Below are 24,398 nucleotides of genomic sequence, written 5' to 3' on the forward strand. Positions count from 1 at the left end.
CACGTGACGCCATCTAATTTTCAAAGTGCACCAGTTCCTCCAGCACCACCCCTGTGCTTCATGGGAAGGTGTTCTTCAGCTTACAATCCTAATCCTTCTCCAAACATACAATAGTCATTATGGCCAAACAGTTACATTTTTGTTGCATCAGACCACAGGACATTTCACAGGACATTTTTTTATCAGAAGCTTCTAAAGCTGTGACTTAATTTGCTGGAATTTTCCAAACAGTCAACTTAGTGAATGTAAATTTCTGACCCACTGGAATTGATAAAGTGAACTACAAGCGAAACATCATCAACAAATCTATCGGTAAACAATTGTGTCACAAAACAGATAACCTTACCGACTCGCCAAAACTATAGTTTGATAACATGATCATCTGTGGAGTGGTTAAAAAATTAGTTTTGACGACCTCAACTTAAATGTATATAAACGTCTGACTTCAACTGCATGTTGTTATTGTGTTTTGGCTTTGTGCAGCACTGTATAAGGCTGCTGCCTCTGAGATTGGGTACTCCTGCTCAGGGGGATGTGATTAATCATGGGATCATCATCTGTAAGTAGGAATACATCGCTTAACTAATGTGTCTTATTCTTAACTTCCAGAGAAGAGTTTTTAGTTTAGAGTACTTTTATGTCTAATTCCTTGAGCCTTTGATATGCCAATGTCAAGACTCACCCCAAAATAGGACACATTTGACCCGTTACACTTCATGAAGCCTTTAAAATGCTAATAGAGTCATAGAGCACGTTATTAGGAACACCTTACTAATACTGGGCAGGGCCTTCCTTTGTTCTCACAACAGCCTCAGTTCTTAATGTCATAGATTCCACAAGATGTTGGAAACTTTCCTTTGAGACTCTGCTCCATGTTGACATGATTACATCATTTAATTTCTGCCCATTCATGCTGCCAATCTCCTGTTCTACCACAATCCGAAAGGAGTTGCACTGGATTCAGATCTGTTGACCGAGCAGACGGTGCATTATCATGCTTGACGTAGAGGATGGTAAATTGTGGCCGTAAAGGGATGCACGTGGTCAGCAACAATACTCAGATAGGCTGTGGCATTCAAACAATGACTGAATCGTAAGTGTGCCAAGAAAACATTGCCTACACCATTACACCACCAGCAGCCTGGCCTGTTGACACAAGGGTGGGTTCACGGATTCATGCTGTTGACCCCAAACTCGCTCAGAGTTTATGGTCAACAGCATGAATCTGTGGACCATCTACCATATGCTGCCTCAGCAGAAATCCAGATTAATCAGACCTGGCTACATTTTTCCAGCCTGAGCTTGTGTCCACTGCAGCCTCAGATTTCTGTTCATGGCTGACATGAAAGGAATCTGACGTAGCCTTCTGCTGCATGTTGTTCATTCTGAGATGCTTTTCTGCTCCCCACAGTTGTAAAGAGTGGTTATCTTTGTTGTTGTAGCCTTTGTGTCAGCTCCAACCAGTCTGGTCATTCTCCTCTGACCTCTGTCATCAACAAGCCGTTTCCATCCACAGAAAAGTCACTCACTGGATGGTTTTTTTTTGGCTTTTCTGGGTGAACTCTACAGACTGCTGTGTGTGAAAATCACATTTTTTTCCCCCCATTCTGAGGTTTGATGTGAACATTAACTGAAGCCCCTGACCTGTATCTTCATGATTTTATGCACTGCAGTGCTGCCACATGATTGGCTGATTGATTAACTGCATGAATAAGCTGGTGTTTTTAGTAAAGTTCTCGGTGAGTGTATGTTTGTTAGCAAGTATCACACTGCAGGACTATCACCTGCATCATAAGGAGACATCAATGAATATGGCTGGACCTTACCGGTTGTGTCATCCCTCATTAGTTTGTTGATGCATATGTTTCCCTATGTGGCTGCTGTTTCACTGCGAGGACATTGTCTTGTGTGGTATTGGAGGCCTTTCAGTCTTTTCAGTTCCAGCCCTGCCCTCTGGCCCAGGATGTGATTACCGGTCGCAGAAGAACTGCGGTTTATCTGTTGGTGTAAGCCGAGCAGAATACTGTTTAAACCGGAATTCATGTGCAGCACTGTATCCTGATGTGGCGAACCGTGTGTGTGTGCTTGAGGTGGATGGTGGGGTATGTGCAGGGTGTTGGACTGGTTGAGCCATGTGGTTATGCTGTCATGGTACCCCCCCCCTCCCTAAGGCATGAAGTTGATTATTATCTTCCTTTCCTGAAGTATAGTTATGATGCAGAGGGTGTTCTTTCTTTATCTGCCAGAAAAATAATGAATATGCAAAAAAATGTGGAGTCAAACTAGGTATCAGTTGAAGGGGTAATCCACAAGCCCTGGGCCCTGTGACGTGGTGGTGATTGATTACATTGAGGGCTCACCTGCAGCGCTCTTCCTCTTAATCTTTCTCGCTCTAAAATACACACACACACACACAAAGAGAGAGGCAGAAGTCACCAGTCAGGGAACAATATCCTGCTCAGAAGACCCTTCACAGCACACTCTCATAAATCACTGAGACAGAGCCACCACCCTCACTGTCAGCATGTTATTATGCGCACACACACACACACACACACACACACACACAGACACACAAACTCAGGTCCACGTTCCTCACAACATACATTCATTCAATTCAGTCAATCCTGCTACCCAGCCATAAAAGGTTGTCATCGAAAAGAAGAAATATGAGGCGAATCTAAACTCAAAACTCGCCCTCAAACACAAACCTCACCTGCACTGATTCCCTCTGGCTCTGCTTAAAACACATATCTCTACAACAGCAGCTCTGTGTCCCTCTCTGCCCCAGCCCTCTGCACCAGCCATTCCTCAATGACAGGGTGCCGGGATGAGAGGCTCTGAAGGGGCGAGGTGAGGGGTGGATGAAAGCCCCGAGGCTCAGGTCCCGGGACCCTCCGTCCTGTGCAGGTGGCAGGTGTGATCTGGCCGGGTGCAGGCGCGTGAGGGTGAGGAAGAAGAGGACAATGAAGGCGTCTGTGGCCCTTGCTGCAGCTGCAGGAGGCGGAGAGGAGCGGGGCTGACAGATAAGACAGTCAGACAGACGGACAGATGGAGGAAGGGAAGGACGGTGTAGGGAGAGCAGAGATGCTGATGGGACTTCAAACAGGGGAGTGGGCCCTGGGTGCAGAGAGACGCATTCTTGTCTGGCATGGAGGAGGTGGGGATGGAGGGAGAGCAGGAAAGACGGATGGCATAAAAGAAGGCGAGCATCAAAGTCCACTGTCATGCTCGTGTTGTGTGGATGTTTACATCACACACACTCTTGCTCGAAGCCTCTGTGCTCTGCCTATATCTGTGCATATTGATGTCAACCTCCCTCTCTGTATGGATTTGTATCGATGAGACAGTAATCCTCTTCCCTTGCCGCTCTTGTGTGCAACTGTCCACAGCTCCCACTAAGACCCACTGATCTCTGCCACATGGCGCTCCATCAAAGCACCGATGGTCATGCCTCTCAGGGCAAGTTTTGCCAAAAAACGCGCCCGCGTGGCTCATATATGTCCCTCAGTGCAGAGGATAAGCAGCAGATGAAGGTCTAACACTACTTTAGACTTTGTATCATCTTGGATCACATGAAGGCGAGTGAAACAAAGCTGCTCTCTGTTAAAAAGCACTCTCCTCTGAGCGTACACACACACACACACACACACACACACACACACACACACGTTTCCTACTTTCTCTGTCGGACCTGATTAGAGTGACAGGGGCACTTCCCATTGGCTGTGAGAGTGGCCCTCTCCTTCCCAGGGCAGCCAATTTCCCCTACTCCAGAGCTGATAGGAAACTTTGATTGTCCACTGAGCTCAGGAGAGACAAAGAGATTTTTCCTCCTGCAATCCACATATCGCTAAATCACATCTCTACCTACAATCTCCCTCTCTTCTCCCTCTCTCCTCTACCATCTCTCCCTCTTGAATTTTCTTGCCTTATTTCCATGAACCCATACTCACTTTCTGTTGTGGGCTGCAGATGGTGAGTCCATTAAAGTGGCACTGACTGCTTTGATGGGCAGGAAGTTTCACTTTATGTGGTGACATCTGCATCCTGTGACAAAATCCTGCCCTGTGTACACGATCTACTGTCTTGGCTTACCACTGTCCTCTAATAGCATTCCTATAATTTGATACTGTGAGCACAGGCGGATGCTGCAAAAAGCATTTGTAAACTGGTATGTGCTCGAGTTGGGTGTGACGTGAAAGGAGAAAGAGGGGGGGCAGTCAGAATAATCGAGGCGTCTAAACATGTGTAGAGGGCCAACAGGAAACATCTCCCTCTCTCTCTCCACCCGATGCTGGCCCTCGCCGAGGACACACTTCCTGTCAGAGCTCCTCTAACTTCCTGTCCAGCCACTGGGAATCCCAGCTGGAACATTCCAGCTGTGCACTTAGTCTCCCTCCCTCTCTGAGCTGCTTGATTATTACAGTTTCTTAGTTACTGAATCCTTAAGAGACCCTCGTGCAAAGATATCATGCACACACACATACACACTCACACACAACAGGACTGCTCTTGTAGTGCTACTGCATCTCCTCCTCGCCAGGGGTCGCTACATAACAGCAGATTTTCTTGAATGCGGCTATCCTGCAGTGTGAAACTCTCTCTCAGTCCTGGGGATACTGGGCTCCTCTAAATCGTCAGAAGGCGCTCGTTTATATTACTAGTTTTTTGCGCAGGAAAATGCAGAGTGCTATTAGTCTAATGGCATTAAATGAAACAGCGCATGCATGTTTATGATCTGCCTTCATGGGTAGGGGGTGGAGGGGTGGAGTGGAAAAAAGCAGGTTTGGTGACTTTGTATATGACCTTTTCGGAAAGAGAGCTAATCCCGAGCTATAATAGACTCCGGGACCGATATGGAAAACTGCTGCACCGTTATCTCGGTTGTCTAGGAGACCATCAGAGCACCGGGGCCGGTGGAGATGCCACGGTATTAAAAGGGGAGGTACACACACACAGCGTGTGCGTGTGCGTGCGTGCGTGTGTGTGTGTGTGTGTGTGCGCGCGTGTGTGTGTATTGGAAAATGTTTTCTTTTTTGTCATAAGTGTCACTCATATATACTGCATTATATCTCATGCTCGATTATGGACGTACAGCCGTTTTTCTGCCACGTTTGTCCCGCAGCATCATTACCTTTTTGGGCCTGTTGAATTTATAAATTCCATTTTGAAGACACAGGAAAAGGTCAGTTAAGAGAAAGGTGAATGAGGGTGTCATGCTCGTTCGCTCGGCTTATTCGTTAAATTAAACTGCACTGGCCTGACATCAATTATAAAATTTAGTAGCTGCTCCATGTACTAAATTATAGCTGACATAGACCATTAGACCAAATGCCACAGCAGTCTGTTCTAATGATAACACGGGCCTATAGCGTGAGGCCTGTTTGGTCTTGAGGGAAGTCCTGCGGGCCTATACTGACCAGACAAAACGAAATCAGAGAAAACTAACGGTGCATGTTAAGCGGTTTATCCTGTTGAAAAACTGAAGATAATGGTATCATGTTTCGATGTATTTATTAGGAGGGAAACACTTTCACATGTACAATTATAGCTGGAAATTGAGCTTATCTCGTTATCTGCATTTTACGCCGTTAAGATAGAGATAACCTAAAATTATTAAAATCATACTAGAAAAAATCATCTCCAAACCAACTGAAAGTTTTACAAGTTTGTAAATGGGTGACAGTGCAGTGTCTTTATCTTATATATCACAACACACGAGTTCCCAAAAGGCGGCCTAAATTTAAAACTGGCTTCATCTATCCTAAAGCAGTAAAGAGGACTAATCAGACAGATAGGCATCACATCACAGTGATATATGTTTAATATAGCTTGTATTGATATGTAAAGTGTGTGTACCAGTGGTCTGGCCAGTAGACTCCCTCCAGTGCCAAATAGAGCCTATATTGGCTGCACCGCTGCAGCGCGTAAAACGTGTAAATATTTCTCATTCCCTGCGCCTATCTGTCTCTATCAACCTGCGGGATCTCCCCCCTCCACTCCCCCCACAAATGATGCATTAGATGCATTGAATGTATTTGTTGTGCAAGTTTGAAAAGGCGGCGATAATCTGGGAGTGAGAGATAAGGAACACCAATTTATTCAGCAGCACTTTGGACCCCGCTTCCAGCCTCGGTCGGTGCTGACACCCCCAGCAGTTTGCTGATAACGATTAGGCCATTTATTATCTTCACAGAGAACAAAGATTGCGTGGTGCCGATGAAATATTACCCCTGGTAATAATCAGAAGGAGAAGGGCCCTGGCATCTAATGCAGTGTGCATATAATATCGTCCCTGACGAAAACCGTGCACACACACACGCACACACACAGTCTCGTGCAGAACATATAGAAAATTGATTAACAAAACAAGTGCAAGTGGACACAAATATAACATTAAGCTACACCGTTGTGAATTTGATTCATTGATTGATTCATCAATTTTAACATAATAATAATAACAATAATAATAATAACAATAATAATAATAATAGCCTAAGTGGTTGTCATTTCAATAATTATTCCCTGTTAAAAATGTTAAAACTATTTTACAAATTTTGTATTATTTATTTATTTATTTGACCATCTGCTTTTAACCTGAGTAATAATATAATCTGGAGATGATGTCATATTTGACAGACAGATCACAAAGACCACATTGTCATAATTCTCAACTAATTATATTCTTGTTAACGACTAATTTTAAACGGCATAAATCTTGACTCAAATGCATTTTGCTTGCATAGCCTAATTATTTTAATACTGTTACATACACTAGTGTGAATGATAATATTCAAAAGTCAGACTAATAATAGGCTGATGCTGTTTTTCGAAGAATAGGCCTACATTTCTTTCACCGTCCAGACAATAAAATTACAGCCTGGACAAACAAACAACCCCCCCCCCCTCCCCAAAAAAAGAAGAAGAAGAAGAGATTTTTATCTAAAAAAATCTCTAACTGTAGGCTGTATGAGTCAAAATGTTTTTAGCATAACTTAGTATTTAGCCTATATGTTATTCCTTATGTCCACTAAACAAAGTTAATCTATATTTCCGTGGACGACTATTTTGTGCCAAATATCAGATTTGGAGCTCTCACATCTTTGCTCTGGTGATTTCAAACACTGAAACAAATGGTATTAATTCAGTCAGACTTCACGTTTCTTTTTCTTTTTCTCTTTTCTTTCTCTTCTTTTTGTGTGCGTGTGCACTCTGGGGAGCACGAGCCCCGAGTTGCAGAGGTCCTCGCGCCTCTTGCACCTGCCTGGATCCTGCGCCGCGCACGAGCCCAGGTCGCGTGCAGGAGATTTCAGGGGCTTTGCATGTTTTACAAAGTTGTTGTTGCTGTGTGGGATATAAAGCACAAGAACGGGGGTGGGGCAAAACCCCGGTAAGTCAATTAGGACCGAGTCCGTCAGTCTTTCCCAAATTTTACAAACAAAAGTGAGACAGAAAAAAAGAAATATTTAAAAAGATAAAATACAGCGCAGCCTATATGGTCCATTTCACCTACACACGAGGGAGTGGACAAATAGCATTGTCTACAAATGCGCATTTACCCATTTACCAGGCTAATAATATAAAGTAAGTCCATATTGATTGAGCGTGTGTTATCATGCACCTAAGACAAGCAGGGACCAAGTGGACTTTAAAATATTCAGCTTCTATATTAGTTTACTGCCTGAAGAAGAAAAAAAAATTAGTTAAGTTCTTTTTATGCCACCACCATTAACGTGTATGGCCTAGGCTACAATTTTGCATTAAATAATAATCAACACCAGAAAGTCTGTCAGATGGTTGTGCAGCTGAAAGTAGACGTGAGGGACCTTGATCCAAAAAAAAAAAAAATGAAAAAAGAAAAAAGAAAAAAGAAAAGAGAAAAAAAAGAAACACGATAAAATACCGGGACCCCTTGTGAGGGGCAAGTGAAACTCTATTGATCACCTCTTGGGAACAGGTATTGCTGCCCAGTTTCTGTCTATTTAACCGGGACCCGGAAGACAGGCTGCTGCTGGCTGACGTGCCATTACGTTGCTGTGCGGCTGCAGCCTCTCATACGGCCACAGAAGTTTTTGCTCATATTCAGGGAGGTTCGGATACAGCGAGAGGGGAGACAGAGACTGAGCGCAGACACACTCCGCTCCCTGCCAGGTGATGACACTGAGAGCCACCGGCTGTTTCATGTTGCCTCCACAGTGTCTTTAAAACGCAAGTCTCGTCTGTCTGGACACATTTTCCGCATCGGTCCTTTATTTTTGCGCCGTTATTTTGGAGAGAAGAGCCTAACCTGCGCAGTGAGTCAAATGGATCCACTTTCACCGGTTTGACTCTGAAAGCGCAGCCACTCTTCTCACATGTAAGACCGGAGCAGGTCAGTCATTTTTTTGTTTGTTTTTTACGCGTTTGTCATTTTAAAATCTTATGTAGAAAATATTTTTGACGTTTAAAATTTAAAAAATCTACTTACACTCAAAGCTAAGGACGTAGGGCGATAATAATTGTTTTTTTTTATAGCTCCTCATTATCAACATTATTGTAGCAACAACAAACAAACGATTGATATTTTTATTTTTCTGTAACATTACTTATATATTGTTCCCATGAATGTTAAGGAAATACGTTGGTTTTACGCGTTGTTAATAATAGTTCCCTTCATGTTCTGCGGATATTAACTGTCTAAACTCCATAGCATCTGTATAGCGGCACAATATTGAATAAACGGCGTGAAGCACATCAGTAACCAGTCTTATCCATTGTAAACAGACAGTATTAGGCTATGCTACTTTTGTTATATTTACTAACACAGTCTGCTCTTCTTTTTATGTTTTTAGATTAGTAGCTTACATTATTTTCTAAATGTCAAAAATAAAAATGAGTCCAAAATGAAGAATTAATGCACCAACTAATAACGATAATCTGCGCCCACCAGATGTAGAGTAGCTCTTTTAAAAGATTTTCACGCGGTCACGTAAATACTATCTACAATCAGTTTTTATGTGGCCCACTTTATGTTGCCGTGGGCAAGGTGCTGTATTCCTGGAATAAACCCTCGATCACGAAATGGATTAGTGTATCATCAGCATGATATTAGTGACGACAAAAGTATTCAATTGTCACGGCTTTAAAATGCATAATGACTGGAGCAATCCTCTTTCATCTGCAGAAAGAGCAATCACATCACCACAATGGTGGAGCACAGACAGGGGCGGGCTGGGGTCTCCACAGGCATGAAGGAGCTGGAGTCAATATATGGCACCTTTTTATACCAACTTCTCTCGCTTACCTGTGCTGTCCCCTGCACGAGCCTTTATGGACTATGTACATGATTCAAGTGATGGTGTGGAGCTCTGTGACTGACAGGAGGGTGCAGCCAACAGACAGCTTTAGGTTGAAGCTATGAGCACATGAGCAACTCAAAGCCATATTTAAATAATATTTATTTATTAATAAATTAAATAGTGAATTGATGAATTAATTTTAACACTGCTGTTGAAGAGCTGTTGATGCATCTGACAGTTTTCATCAAACAGTTTCTGTGTAGAACCGTCATAGCATTGTACTGTAGAGAACTCCTCCATAAATGTTCTGTATTTATAGCACAGAAAGGGGTTAAGGCTATGAACCTAAGAATCATCTTATGCACCATAATCTCTTTTGTTGAGTGTGCAGACCATGTGTTATGTCCTGCCCTATTCTGAAATGTTATTATTCTGAGCTCTAACTGCTTAAATGGGAGTGAGTGCTGCTCTCATAGCAGCATCCAGGCCCCTCTCTGAGCAGTTATATGGTTTTGTGTCTGGGTGCTTGTGTCTATAAAGCCCCCCGGTGCCCTGACTTGAACTAATTAGCCGTGAGTAAAGGGGACAATAATGCTTCAGCTGGTTTGTGTCATTCTCTTCTCTCTGGCTCTGCTTATCTTCACAAGCCCCACTGTGGCTCTTCACACTCCCCCCCAAACACACACACACACACACACACACACACACAGAGACAAACACGCACACACACACACACACACACACACACACACACACACAGACAAGCACACACACACACACACACACACACACACACACACACACACACACACACACACACACACACACACACAAACACAGAGTCAAGCACGCACACACATTCACATAGCCACACACCTCCACTCTGGATAATGATGGATGACCGTGCCCAATGGGAACAAACAGGTAGATAAAGCCAATCCCATTTAATAACAGCATGGATCGGAATGATAATCTTGTTGTTCATTAGCCACTGTGGCTGCACAGCGATGCGGTTGTAGCACACAGTTCTCACCCGGTACAGGAGGTGTTGTGAGAGGGATAGTGTTCTCCAGTCCAGGAAAGCATCCCTGTGTGAAACAATACTGCTGTGTCCTTGAGAAAGACAGAGGGAATGCAACAGCACCCCCCCACAAAAGCCTCTCCACTAACCCTCCGAGACCCTTTCCCATCTTTTGTTCCAGTGCAGATACAAATGGGATTAATGAAGGTATAAATTACAGAGGGCTAAATCATGCTGAGTAATCCATTTGGCAAACATGCAAACAACAATGGGCATGCTGCAGCAGCTAGCCAGAGCCTGACCCACTCTCTGAGGCCCAATGGTTAACACAGAATGCAACACAGGCTGACCACTGTGGGCTACAGTGACATGTTACAGTGCTAAGAAAAAAAAAGCCCTTTCAATACTAGCCTCAAGATCAAGAGCATCACTGGTAATCCATTCAAGCTCAAACAGAGGGAGTCGTTGTTGCTTCAGGTTCAAGTATGTGTGACAGCAATTATTCTGTAGCATAAAATTGCATGTTTTTATTAGACATATTGTGTATTATTGATGATTGTGAGTTATTATACAATAGTTATTAAAGGGCCATGAGTAGCATATTAATACTATATTAAGGTAAGCATGTTCTCTCTCCACCTGCCCACTGCAGTTCCACTGGAATGTCAGTTATTCAGGTATCCAGCCCTCTGCTGCCCCACATGCACTAATTTGTTGATTTAAGGAGTTGACAAGCTCAAAGGGCTCAGCTCATCAACTCACCCCCTGGCAACACGCCAGTGATTTAATGACTTATGACTGACACACACAGGCACAGAGATGCACACACATTCACTCTGTAGTTACACCGGATCGGAGCGTGAATTGTCGCCCTGATAACCTGCAAGGTGGAGTTATGAAGTTTTTTACCTGGAGAATTTGTCCAGGTATCAGAAGCCTCACGTGAGGACCCCTGCAAACTACCACCCACTGTGATTCTGTGACGTCAGTTCTCGGCGTCGGCGTGGCGGCCAGTCTAGGCCCCGAGCACCCTCCAATTATTCCCTGTCAATCACACACACACGCACACGCACTAACACACACACACACACACACACACACACACACACACACACACACACACACACACACACACAAAACAATAACAGTAACAAAAACGATGCACGCAGGCGTATGAGCATAGCCTTTAATTTAAAAATGTGGCTATGTCCTTACAGCAAATAATGGTAATGATAACAAAAATTGAGTAAATTAATACGCCTATATTAATGGTTTTGATTTCTGTTTTGATTTGCATTGTGAGGTTTGAATGAGGGCGTTAACGGCCACTTTGATGATCACCAATTGCTTTTCATAGGTTAGGCCTCGCGCCTGTCCCTGGTGCCACCATTAGAGAAAAAGGCGCCGTTAGTATGCAAACTGCCCGGCCCCCGAGACAAAACCTCTGTTTTCACAGGAGGAATGCTTTGCTACTAATTAAAGACAATTAGGCTCTCCCAACAATGGGGCCATCTTCGGGGTCATAAATCGACTCCTCCTCTGTTGGTTTTAGAGGTGCTGAAAACGCTGTTTATTTACATAACAGCAGTATGCGAAAAACAACACTTACAATTATTGTTAGTGATGTGAACCTCCACCAGCGACTTTAAATGTTAAAAGAAAAAAACAATGTTGAACTGGGAGCGAGAATTAAAAATCATTTCAAAGCCATAAAAATTATCTGATAGTTTATACCTTCGTGGTCATTTTGCAGAGCTCATACAGGTGGAGGCGACCTACTACATGATTACATTTCAAATCATTATAACAGTAAGTCGTACATTGTGCAAAATGAATTTCCCCCCATGTTAAGTGTCTGTCTTTATGCCTATAACTGCCGCTAAAAAAGCAGATTATCAGGGGCCGATTGTGCATTCAGTGTGATCTTCATGAGAGAAAAAGACCCCCGAGAAATTACACCGCTGATTGATAAGTCTTTTAGTTTTTCGGTGTAGGGAAATGGAAATTGAAAGAAGGAGAGCAGGGATGCAGCGAGCCAATTGTGGCAGGGTTGACTGTGATTGGCTCAAACCGAGGCCCCGCCTCATGGGGCTTGATATGGGAATTTACTGGCGCCAGCCCCATCAGTCTGCGCCACATCTCATTAATGAGCCTGAGCATTGCACGGATCAGGAGGTTTACACATCCAAGCTGTATTTTCCGTCAGCTGATCGAAATTGCAACAGGTATCCAGAGGAAACATGTCTTTTTTTCTGTGTGCGGAGACGGGATGAATTGCTTCGACACTCACTTTGTTTTCGACCTGTAATCACAAGGACCCTTCAGTGTGCAAAGTTTATTTCACTTGTTAACCGCTATGGTTAGATAAAACATATAAGTAAGCTTATTCTTTGCAAGGGGGAAGAAGTGGAGCGGCCATCGTGTGTCTATGAATTAACATTTTGTTTTCGTCTCATTGCAGGTAGGCTATCCCTGAGGAGAAAGAAGGAGACCGGGTTATTTAAGGATTCTATTTCTGAAGTAAATAAACACAGAAACACAGCCGAGACTTTCACAGCTCAGGAACTATATTGTAAGGAGGATTTAACTTCCACTTGGAGGCAAACATAGCCTAAAAGTAGCCCAACACACAGAGACGCATTCAGAGGAGAGGAAACGGCCAGCTCAGCCATGGAGGTCGCAGCGGCCGATCAGTCTCGGTGGATGGCGCACCATCACGCGGTGCTGAACGGCCAGCACCCGGACTCTCACCATCACAGTCTGAGCCACAACTACATGGAGCCCATGGCGCCTTTACTGCCCCAGGACGAAGTTGACATGTTTCTGAACCACTTGGACTCTCAAGGGAACCCCTACTACACCAACTCCCGGGCAAGGGTCACCTACAGCCAAGCACACGGTAAGATGCGCTGGAGTTCACAGTGAACATTAAATCTGACGGGGTGTTTGGGTATGATGAGAAAAATCAGAAACATGCTTGAAAAAAATAACATATTCTATTGAAGCATTGTTGAAGTTTTCTGTGTGTGTGTGTGTGTGTGTGTATATATATATATATATATATATGTATATATAAAAAATATATATATGTATATATATATATCAGTGACCAAACACAGCTTGCTCTATATTATGTAGGCTATATGTGTGTGTGTGTCTGTGGAAATTGTCTATTCATTTAGTACAGTAAATGTGAGCTTAACAATTCATGCAGTGTCCAGTTATTTGCTTAAAAAGTCTTTCTTGGCATTTCTGGGCCGATTCACCAACATAAAAGGAATTTCTAGCGAATGACAGCGAGAGGAAAGGGAAGTATGTCATTTAACCCCTCTCTGTTGGGGCAGGGGTTCTGGAGTGAGAGAGAGAGAGAGAGAGAGAGAGAAAAGCACTTCCCGGATATAAAATAAAAACCGCAAATTTACTTATAACAATCTTTAGTCCGCGCGCTGCAGCCGATGAAAAGATAGTGTCCTGAACAGGACACACTTTTACTGTGTTTTTCTGCAGTCAGCAGGCCTTTATTGCCTCTATCTTTAATAGGCGAGATGAGTATCTGACTGTCATCTAACGGAAAATATTTTGGATAATTGACCGGTCGTGAGAAAAATCTTTAATTTTTAATTATCTAATCAATCAGTATTTTATCTACAACTGAAACTAAATGTCGGACTTGAGTAATTGTGAATATTTATCAGGTGAGAGCTTTCTGTTGTGCTTTGCAAACTAATAGCAAGATTGGTGTGTTACAGAGGCATTAAAATAAAAACTTAGGCAACATTAAATAGGCTCTTTTGGATTTCAGCTCGTCTCACTGGGAACCAGGTTTGCCGACCACACCTCATCCACAGTCCCGGTATTCCCTGGCTGGACCCCGGGAAAGCAGCCCTGTCCGCCGCCCACCACCATAACGCATGGGCGGTCAGCCACTTCAGCAAACCCGGCCTGCATCCCACCAGCTCCGGCTACCCCTGCAGCAGCAACACTGGTACGGCTCCGGTGTCGTCGCTCACTCCAGCGTCCCACTCCAGCCCGCACCTCTATAGTTTCCCCCCTACCCCTCCGAAAGACGTGTCCCCGGACCCCGGCCCTACCTCTCCGACCTCTACCTCGACCAGGATGGACGAGAAGGAGTCGATCAAGTACCAGGTGCCGCTGACGGACGGCATGAAAATGGAGAGCTGTAGTCCCCTCCGCAGCGGCCTGGCCTCGATGAACAGCCAGGCTGCGGCCACGCATCACCCCATCCCAACCTACCCGGCCTACCCTCTGCATACACCTCACGAGTACAGCGGCAGTCTCTTCCACCCCGGCAGCCTGCTCGGCGGGTCCTCCTCCAGCTTTACGCCCAAATGCAAAAGCAAAGCCAGATCGAGCTCAGGTGAGTCTCACGTGTGTTTGAGTTTCCCCCTCACCTCAGATGAAAGATCAAACAGATAAGGCCTTATTAATTGGTTATGGTTTATTCTGCTGAGAGCTGAAGCGTTACACTCTCTATCAATCATCAGGAGATGAATGTGTTATTTGTCACCGTGTAGTAATATTATTACAGCCTGCTACGGTCATATATTTTGTTTGTATAAGTGTGTGGGCATTGTCAGGCAGGAATTCACCCCAGTATTGGTTTTAAATGTTATTTATTTTTGTAGTTGTCAGTTCTTTCTTGCACTTATGCTGACGCCACTTGTGCATTGTTGCTCTCGTAGTTCAATGATCAAAGATAGAGATCATTTCCATTTTGAACATTCTCTCCACTGAAAACCTGCCCTGCACAATCTTATCGTTATCCCATCCGTCCACTGACACAGGTTCCCTTTTGGGAAGAATTAACCATAGATGAAACACCTCAGACTAACCGAGGTCAACTGTTTACTAAATGTCCAGTTAAGGTCATTACGCGCACGATTAAAGGTTTCTGGAGTACGAAGGTCGCTTGAAAGGAAAGAAAGTGGGACTGTACCTAATTAGATTAATTCATTTATGCTAAATATGTTGGTCTGATGACAAAATAAACGTAATATTTGTGTTTAAACAGAGATTAAAGACCAACACAAGGGGAAAATTACTTTTTTTTTTTTTACATTTCACAAGAACTTTACATCAACTTATTCAATTATACTCTGACTTGACAGTCAAATGGCCTCTTCATCGTGCTGTTGGCTTGTTTTCTTTTAAATGTAGCGTTTATTGCACTTAGAAAATGAAGTAGTCACGACGCCCTGGCTCCTGCCATATCCTGTATACCTCCAAGTGAACAAATCACGACCTCCACCCCGCCCACCGCTCTCCCCAGTACTAACAAAGCACAGGCGACAGAGCCCTGCTGTTTGTGTTTTTAAGCATGGCCTTGGCCCAGTGCACTGACACAAAGTGCAGGCAACCAAGTCCACAGTTGATCTGCTTTTATGTGTAGATGAGAGCATATTTAATAACACTGTCACTGTAGGTCTGGAGATCAGTGCATTGAGTAATCCTGATTAAGCATGCACATAATTGGTGTTCCTCTTACCTAAAATCCTCAAAGCCAGTGGAATTGTTTATAATAAAACACAGCCTATTTTCTGACTGTCTGGACAAGCACCTGATTCAATATACTGCATGTGTTGGGAGTAATATTTAGACTTTATGCCTGACATTAATGTGCAGACATTTGAAAAACAACTCAGTCTGGTAATGGCTCTGTAATTTCCCTACATTGTTCCAGCTGTTGTACTTTGGATTAATGGACAAAAAGTAACAACAGACATCTTAGACTGTTGACAAGTTGCTCTAAATGTAGTTGTGTAATTATCAATATTGTCATCCATTGTCCCCGTGCTTTTTAATACACCTGGGGAATGCTCACTGGCTGTTAATCCGAGTGAATGTGAGCTGTTGTTGCAGAGAAATGTTATACTGTGACATTTAAAAGAAGTTGGCCAGACTGTGCCTGAATCAGTAACACAAACATATCAGCCACGGCATTAAAAAGACTCTTATCTATCAAAGTCGATGTCCAGTGCCAGTAATGGTGATTGACTGTTGTGCAAAATGCCACAATGACATTTCAGCTGTCAGCACATACACCTTACAGTAGTGTGGCTTCCTGTTGAACTAGCCTCAGACTCAAACTACCCCTCCTCTCCACCTTAACTTTTCTTATGTAGCTTTCATCTTCCTTTTTTTGGTCTTATTTCAACACTATACATTGCATAAGACATAATAGATCAGTCATTGCTGGTGAATTTTTTAAGCATTAATGATCCCGCTTTAATGTGGTCGTTGGACTTACGAAACACTTAAGAGGAAGAAAAGGGAGGTACAAAAAAGCACCGAGATGCATTTCAAAAGGAACATAGCTTTTTGCTAAGGTCAGATTCCATTGTCGAGCGAGGGTGGGACTTTGGGTGTCGCTAGCATTATAACAAGAATAATGAGAGGATGCTCTAGGGAGAGAGGGATACTTGAATTAAATGAATCGGTCTCTTTAGCAACAGGCTGTTTGAAGTCAGTCAAACCTGTATGGGAGAGGAGAACATGTGGGAATAACTAAAAAAGCAGGGTTTTCTATGGAGGAATGCACAGGAGGTCTATTTCTGATCCAGTCACAGTTTGAGAATAATACAAACTTCACCAAAACGATGTTGGACTGAACCCCATTTCTATATTATTAATTGCAAACAATTGGCATGCAAGCTTTTCATTAAAGACTGCAACACTGTCCGGCACATTTAATACCACCTCCACACACTTATGTTTCCACTCATGGGTGCCCACTGAGCTGATGAATAATGTAGTCCTAATTTGATGGTGTGTCTCATTCTTCTTGTTGGACACCTCTGGACATGTTCTGGCTGTCTGTGACCTCCCCACTCTGGATCGGTTTACATAGAAGTGTCTGTGTCCATGACAGCCATGCACACTTGGTACAGCTCCACGCTCATATGAACATCGTCACCGTCATGAGACAGATTTGGACTTCATATTACAGGGCCATCTAGGGTCATTCGGCGCTGTACAGTTGCCCGGTTGGGCTGGACAGCTGTTGCTTCTGACAGAGGGTGAATTTTTTAATTATATAAATTTTCTTTTTGTCTCTTTCTCTTGAACTATATGCAGAGGGCCGTGAATGTGTAAACTGTGGTGCCACCTCCACCCCTCTGTGGCGACGGGATGGTACCGGCCACTACCTGTGCAACGCCTGTGGACTGTACCACAAGATGAACGGCCAGAACCGACCACTTATCAAGCCCAAACGTAGACTGGTAAGTTCTCACTCCACTGCTTCACTCTGAGAGAAGGCACCCAAATATGAGCACAAAGCAGATGCCGGCAGCACAATTCCAGGAAAGTTATATTTTCCCTATGATCTTCCTGGAATTGTGTGTCCCTCTCACCCCCCGATGATCCGCCTTCATGGCCTGTTACAATACTGCTACTATTGCCATTGTTCCTGCTATCATTATTGCTGGTACTTCTGATACTGTTACTGATACCAATGCCCATGCTGCTTTAGTTAACACCATGCTCGAGTAAATGAAAAGCAGCATGGACACAGAACGTTCTTGTTGTTGATGTACCACTGCTCCACAGCTGCACATCCACTTCTGGCATTAACCACTTACTGAAGCTGGATACATTTCTATGTGACATGATTTATATATTTTATGGTTTCCAAACTGTTCTGAAATCCACATATTTTAATTATTTTTTATTAATCTATCTATCTATCTATCTATCTATCTATCTATCTATCTATCTATCTATCTATCTATCTATCTAATCGTTTTATAGCCTCTAATTTTGATCATTTTAAAGGTGGAAGGTTCACAGTAACTGAGTCCTTTATTGCTCAGCAGAAAAAATATTTTTATTTTTATGTTTTTACGGAAGTGTTGTTTTGTCAACAAACAAACAAATCCAGCCACTTTGTTGTCTAGAAAATCAGAAAACGCCACAAACAACAATACGTTTTTTTATGAATGAAGACTATTTCCTCTGTTATTTGGTTAGTAGAAATAAAGATAAGTATACCACCTATTAATAAATTAATAAATATTAGTGATGGAAAAAATTAGATAGGTACACAGTAAATACTAGTTCTAATAATAATAATGATCAAAATGACAACAACAATGGGGAAATAATGTAAATCAATGTTAGAAAAATTAAATAATATAAAGTTTAGCACTGGTTTAACCTTTTAACTTTAATTAAAAAGAGATCTGGGCTTTTTCATCTACCCAGGCAATTATTATTGCGGAGGCTGTAGCCTGGGTCTAATGGTCTTCATTAACATTAGCTGGTCATTCCACTTGTCAGTAAATTGGCCGCTATCAATCGATCGGTAAAGATATTTCGATGAAAAAAACAGAGTTTTTTTTTTATTATTATATTTTTTCGTGTTGTTCCTTGACCACCTCCACTTCGTTCCTCCTCGTGAAAAGTCCATTACATTTTCCACTGGGTCGGCCCATGTGGCTGTAGCTTTTGCATTTTCAGCTCAAGTGTTTTTCAGAGTTGTGTTCAAAGGGGCATCCAGTTGTTTCCTATCCGGATATCTGCCCGGCCCAGATAAGGAAGTCAGGCTCCCGGCTGTTTCCGCCCTCAACCAGCGCGCTGCATTCTCTATGGCCAGACTGACATATACTGTAAAGAGATTATCACAACACTGGAGGAGCCGCTTATGTGTGAAGAGACAGACCGTGAGGGGCGGGGATTGGAAAATAAATGGATTTATGTCCGTCTCTTGTTTGTCTTTCTCAGTGGGCAGTGAACAGTCTTATTGCGCAGCGGCTTTTTTTTTAATTTTTTTTTTTAAATATAGGTTACATATTTCATTTCGTATGAAATGACCAGAGTTATTGTTGCTCTCCAGGTCAATAGCAAAGAGTCCACCTGAAATTAATTAAAAGAAAACCCTGGATGCTGCTCGTGAAGCAAAGTGCCGCAGGGTTCTTGCGTGTAAAGCTAATGTTTCTTATTATGTGTGAAGAATTGATCCGCAATGGACGCAGGAGCACATTGCCAGACAGGACACCGGGTCTTACACGACTTGTAGCCCAGTTTCCCTGGATCAGGAATAAAGAGAGGGTTTACACAAGGCCTCTATTATAACCTGTTAATACCAGCATACTTATTTTTAATTCCATAAATATGATAATTACCGACAGGCGTGTACAGAATAAGGCATTCTCTAGAAAAATGTCTCCATATCTTATTGCGCAAATTAGAAAATTTGATCATGGTTGCAGCGGTCTGCATACATGCAATTTTTTTAAATAGAGGATTAAGTATTTTTTCCAGTCTGAGTGTCGCTTCTTTTGATGCTTTTCTGCACATGGTTCTGCGGTTAAAGTTGAAACCTCACGAAAGTCCACGTGCCGCCGTTTAACTTAAGAAAAACTTTCTGTCTCTTATTGATTTTGTGCTGAGGCAGAAATCACAAATTCGTTGCATGCGATGTCACTGCTGTGGCTTTAATAGGAGAATTGATAAATGATAAGCCTTCTATAGGTGTCTAAAGAACCGTGATATTCAGTGGTTTTGTGCAGCTCGGTGTCCGCGCTGACCTCTGTAGGACCACTACAACATGTGAATGGCTCATTATTCATGATGTGTTTTCTCTGCTTCCTTCAGTCCGCTGCTCGACGTGCAGGCACCTGCTGTGCAAACTGCCAGACCACCACCACCACCCTGTGGAGGCGCAACGGGAACGGAGACCCGGTGTGTAACGCCTGCGGCCTTTACTTTAAACTGCACAATGTAAGTAGTCTGGAAAAAAAAAAGAAGAAACTGAACTCAAGTGCGGGTTATGGGGGGAGGAGGAGGGTAAGAGGGGGAGCTGGTCGTTAACTGGTCAAGTGGGCGGACAGTTTGTATCGATTTAGGAGCAGAGAAACTGTGAGAGTGTGGAGGCGAAGCCTGCTCACCCTGTCGAGCAGAACCCACCGGTCGTCTTTTTTTATTAATCCATCGTTGTTTCAATGGGGGGCGTTACTCCCAGGAGAGGCTGCAGGGTGGGACTGTCATTCAGTGTAACGGCGTCGGTTACACTGATGAGGATTTGTCTGAGGCTGCTCTTTTCAGCCCAAGCCCCGTCCTCATCCCCATGTATTCATATTGACCAGGACGGTTCTGTTTGGTTTTAAATTAGACAAAAGCCAAAAAACGCCCCTGACTCGCCCGATAATGGAGCTATGTATGCAAAACAGCTGCTCATTATTTACAGCATCTATTTCACACTGGTGTAACACATAATATTAGGCTACCATGAAAGAAATGCATGTAAATCCTAATATGCAATGCAATATGTGACATATTCCTGGTAACATTTTAAATTATGAGCTGATAAACAAGCTCATAATGTAGTAAAACAACCACTATAGTGTAGCACTCACACTATCAGTGCAGCTTTTGTCTGGTTTGCCTTGAGCTAACGTGCTGCTCTCCACAGGTTAACAGACCCCTGACCATGAAGAAAGAAGGGATCCAGACACGCAACCGCAAGATGTCTAGCAAGTCTAAGAGGAACAAACGAGCAGGGGATGGCTTTGACGAGCTGTCCAAGTGCATGCACGACAAGGCCTCTCCCTTCGGCAGCGCACCCGGCCTCACCAGTCACATGGCCCACATGGGTCACCTGCCCCCGTTCAGCCACTCGGGACACATGCTGCCTACTCCCACACCCATTCACCCTTCATTCGGTCACCCCCACCATTCCAATCGCTCGCCGGTCTGGGCCGAGCCTCACTGAGGCCCCTCCAGACCCAGAACTCCTCTGCCTGTAGGAGCCACCACCACATCGCCATCAACACTAAATGGCCTTCACATCACGTCGAAAGCTGAGCAGACTTGTTGCGTCATGTACAGTGGTTGGAGGGGAAGGACTTTCAGTTGGACTTAATGACTGAAGGTCACGTCATGCCTGACCTCACTGATGGGACGCTGCAGAGAGCAGGACTTTAGCGGACTCTGTGAAGAGCTAATGTGACGAGGGGCTCTTAAGTCCCTGGGTGACTGAGGCTTAAAGGAATGGAGTGAATGGAGATGCTTGTCATTCTTTTTGCTTATTTTTACTAAGTCACTTTGGTACCCACCTCTCCATGACCCTGTAACAGGAGACTCACGAGAGGTCTTAAAAAGAACCGCTGTTTCCACCTCACGACCATCTCATTATATAACTGAGATACGTGCACCCCGTCCATCCCCAGGCTGTCGTCCGCAACTGCTGTGGACGGACAGACTCTTCAGTGCTGGAGGTCTAAAGACTGGCTGACAGCTACAACACCCGTACGCCTGTTATCAACCAGTCAGGCCCAGACTACAATACCCATAAACCAGTGCTCTCCTCACATGCTGGATTGTACACCACCACAACGCTCACCTGTTTTTAATAATGGACTTTTATGGAAAAAAGACACAGTAAATAAAGTGTTTATAAATGCTTAATTGCTATTATTGTTGTTATATTTGATGTTATAATTATTGCTACGATAATTTATTTTCACTCTTTAAGCTTTCGTCAAAGACACATGGAAACTTTTATGATTTTAATTTCATGGTTATTACGTAAAGAAAAACACTGACCTATCTTAGATAAAAAGTCCCTGAGCTGTATGTTTTTATCATTTTTCCATCTCACAAAAGTAAAGGAAATAAAGTTTAATACGGAAGTACTGCCTCTTCAGTTTAGTCTGTCTCTGTCACTCTTATATACATATACACAAACATACAGCATTAACCTAAACTCTCCTTTTAATGAAGAGTGCTTGATTATTAAAATCATAAGTGATATCAGATGTATCAAGGAAAGCTCTGTGATCCCTTAAGCGTGGTAATGCTTTGGTCAGGCTCCTCCTCTATCTGTGATGGCGCGTTGTTAAGAGAAGGCCTCTTTGTGGAGCTGAGGCCCCAGGCTGGACCATTGTACCCAGACAGCAGGCTCCAGCGAAGGGCTCCGGAGTCACACACAGTCATACATATGCACATTATCACATGCTCACGCACACACATAGAAAAAAAAAAAAAACAAACACAAACCCTAATTCACACCCTTGTTTGACCAAATAACTTATGCAAGGTCTCTTATTTAGCTCCAGCAGTCAGTTTTTTTCCAAATTCGTATGTGACAAATACTGAGTCATGAGTCTGGTTCAGTGGGAGCCGTTCTCGCTCCCTGTGTCTGTCGGAGTGGCCCTCTCTCTTGGCTGCAGTGATTGGAGTGAGAGGAAGGACAGCGGGTCTTTAGTGGGAGAGAGAAGAGGAAGGAAAGGCAATCAGGCGACCTGAGCAAACACGTGGGGGTCTGCTTAAACCCTTTGCACACAGATGTGCACGCAGCTGAGGCTGCCAGGAAGCAGGCGTCGACTCGGTTTCTCCCTTATCTCGTCCTCTTTTTCTTTCTCTTTGTTTTGTTTATCTTTTTTCATTCTCTCTCTTTTTGCTCTCCCATTTATTCTGTTTGTCCTTTACTCTCCTTTACTCTCTCTTTCTATGTAAGTTATTCTGTCTTTCCCTCCCATTTGGACGATTACAGTAAAATAAAAGGGTTGAAGAAACTTTGAACAGAGCCAGCCACTAATGAGTCTGCTCGATTAGGGCCAATTTCAGGTCATCATCACTGAGTTCAGCATGCCCTCACACACCCACAGCACAAACCATCCGATTAAACAGTCCAGGGCTAAAAGTGGACTACTACCCCTCCCTGAACCCTCCGCCCTGCTCACATCTGCTGGACTGCTGTGAACGTTGATCCGCTGGGGTTTCCCCCGGCGGTTTGATCAGGTCAAATTGGAAATAATATTTATCATGTAGGTGCTGTTTTGTTATCCAGTGTTGCTGGAGCAGTCAGTTGTCAGCTTATGCTACATCACAGCACCCACAACACTGACTGGCTGTACACACATGGATACAGGACTGGAGTCTGGGTGTCTATTTTCAGAGCGGGGGTGGGATCCCCCTGATCCACTTGCTGAACATCAGTGAAAATGTAATGCCTGACTGCCAATAAGCAGTCTAGCCATCTGCGTGCAGCGCAGTGCTGTGGGTGCTGGGCCGTGTACAGGCCACGGCTCCAGCGAGTTGTGTGCTGCTGCAGCCGGCGAGCCTGCTCGGCCGGGCTTGGCCACAGTCCCGGAGCCTGAGAGGGGGAGACGGAGAGAGCCAGCACTCTTCAATGAGGCCCTCCAGAGGGAAGGAGCAGCCCTCCCAAAAATAATACAGCAGTCTGCCAGGCCAGCGACTCCCAGAGCTGCCCTCGCTTGAACACACATATCCACACACACACACTGACACGAACACGTATGTGAACATACATACAAGGACGGTGTGTGACAAGGCCTCGGACTCAGATGCAGTGTTTGTGTTCGTGGGGAGCCGGGCCACATTTCAACTCCTAGGCCTGAGAAGACATTGAGTAGCAGGCACATGACATGCACACTTGCTCTTGTAATGAATGCTTGGCTAAGTGTTTTGGTCGACATCATGTGCCACCGTCTCTCCATTTTCTGCAACATTAAATTCATGCAGACTCTGCAATGTGAGGGTTTTGTATTCTTCTTACTCACCAACGGCTACACTGAACAAGACGTCCCCTCCTAACTCACATCATGAATTATGTGACGCGAAAAGAGCCATAAAACAGGATGTTACTTATCTTCACTATCAGAGTGGCGTTGCATGGACGAGATGAAGAGGGGAGATCTCAGATGCGTTGGCGGGGTGAACGTCGTGACCACCTAGATCAGAGCACAGAGAAGTTTACGACTTCAACCTGGAACTGGATGTTTCAACTCATCTCGACTCCCTACCTCCTTTTCTTTCTCCCCTCCGCTCTTCCGTTCGTCCTCCCCCACTATCTCCACCTCCACCACTGCTCAGTCCCTCTCAGAGCTCCATCTCTTCCCTTTTCCCCCTCTCCAGCCCCCCACCCCCACTACTACTCCCACTCTCTTCTTGTCTCCCACTCCCCCAGTGTATTTGTTTTTCCATCAAATTGAATTAGCAGAATCAAAAGGTATCCCGACCATCCCCTCACAAAGTTGAGTTAGGGAGAGAGACACGTAGAAGATGAAAGGAAGTGGACCGCAGTTCAGATGCAGGTCTCTTAGTGTGTGTGT

The 24,398-nt window shown here is 44.0% G+C and overlaps 1 protein-coding gene across 4 annotated transcripts; it reads left to right on the forward strand.

The window, feature by feature from the left end:
• Positions 1 to 8,102: 8,102 nt before the first annotated feature.
• LOC111221899 (GATA-binding factor 2-like) lies at positions 8,103 to 21,947 on the forward strand. 4 transcript variants are annotated; one of them, XM_022745492.1, is made up of 6 exons: positions 8,103 to 8,374; positions 12,764 to 13,201; positions 14,105 to 14,680; positions 17,386 to 17,543; positions 19,918 to 20,043; positions 20,735 to 21,947. In XM_022745492.1, the coding sequence occupies exons 2-6, from the start codon at positions 12,973 to 12,975 to the stop codon at positions 21,032 to 21,034; spliced, it is 1,389 nt and encodes a 462-aa protein (XP_022601213.1). In that variant the 5' UTR covers positions 8,103 to 8,374; positions 12,764 to 12,972; the 3' UTR covers positions 21,035 to 21,947. The 4 variants fall into 4 exon arrangements, with proteins under 4 accessions (XP_022601213.1, XP_022601212.1, XP_022601214.1 ...); XM_022745491.1 differs by lacking the exon at positions 8,103 to 8,374 and adding an exon at positions 12,442 to 12,527; XM_022745493.1 differs by lacking the exon at positions 8,103 to 8,374 and adding an exon at positions 12,442 to 12,527 and having other exon boundaries at positions 17,398 to 17,543.
• The last annotated feature ends 2,451 nt before the right edge of the window (positions 21,948 to 24,398 follow it).

This window comes from Seriola dumerili, unplaced genomic scaffold (genome assembly GCF_002260705.1).
Source record: "Seriola dumerili isolate Sdu_G_001 unplaced genomic scaffold, Sdu_1.0 BDQW01000088.1, whole genome shotgun sequence".
In the NCBI taxonomy this organism is placed as follows: Eukaryota; Metazoa; Chordata; class Actinopteri; order Carangiformes; family Carangidae; genus Seriola; species Seriola dumerili.

Coding starts and splice junctions, on each gene's coding strand:
- LOC111221899 (XM_022745492.1), top strand. CDS start 12,973: ATGGAGGTCGCAGCGGCCGATCAGTCTCGGTGGATGGCGCACCATCAC. Junction 17,544..19,917: donor TCAAGCCCAAACGTAGACTG/GTAAGTTCTCAC, acceptor TGCTTCCTTCAG/TCCGCTGCTCGACGTGCAGG. Junction 20,044..20,734: donor TTTACTTTAAACTGCACAAT/GTAAGTAGTCTG, acceptor TGCTCTCCACAG/GTTAACAGACCCCTGACCAT.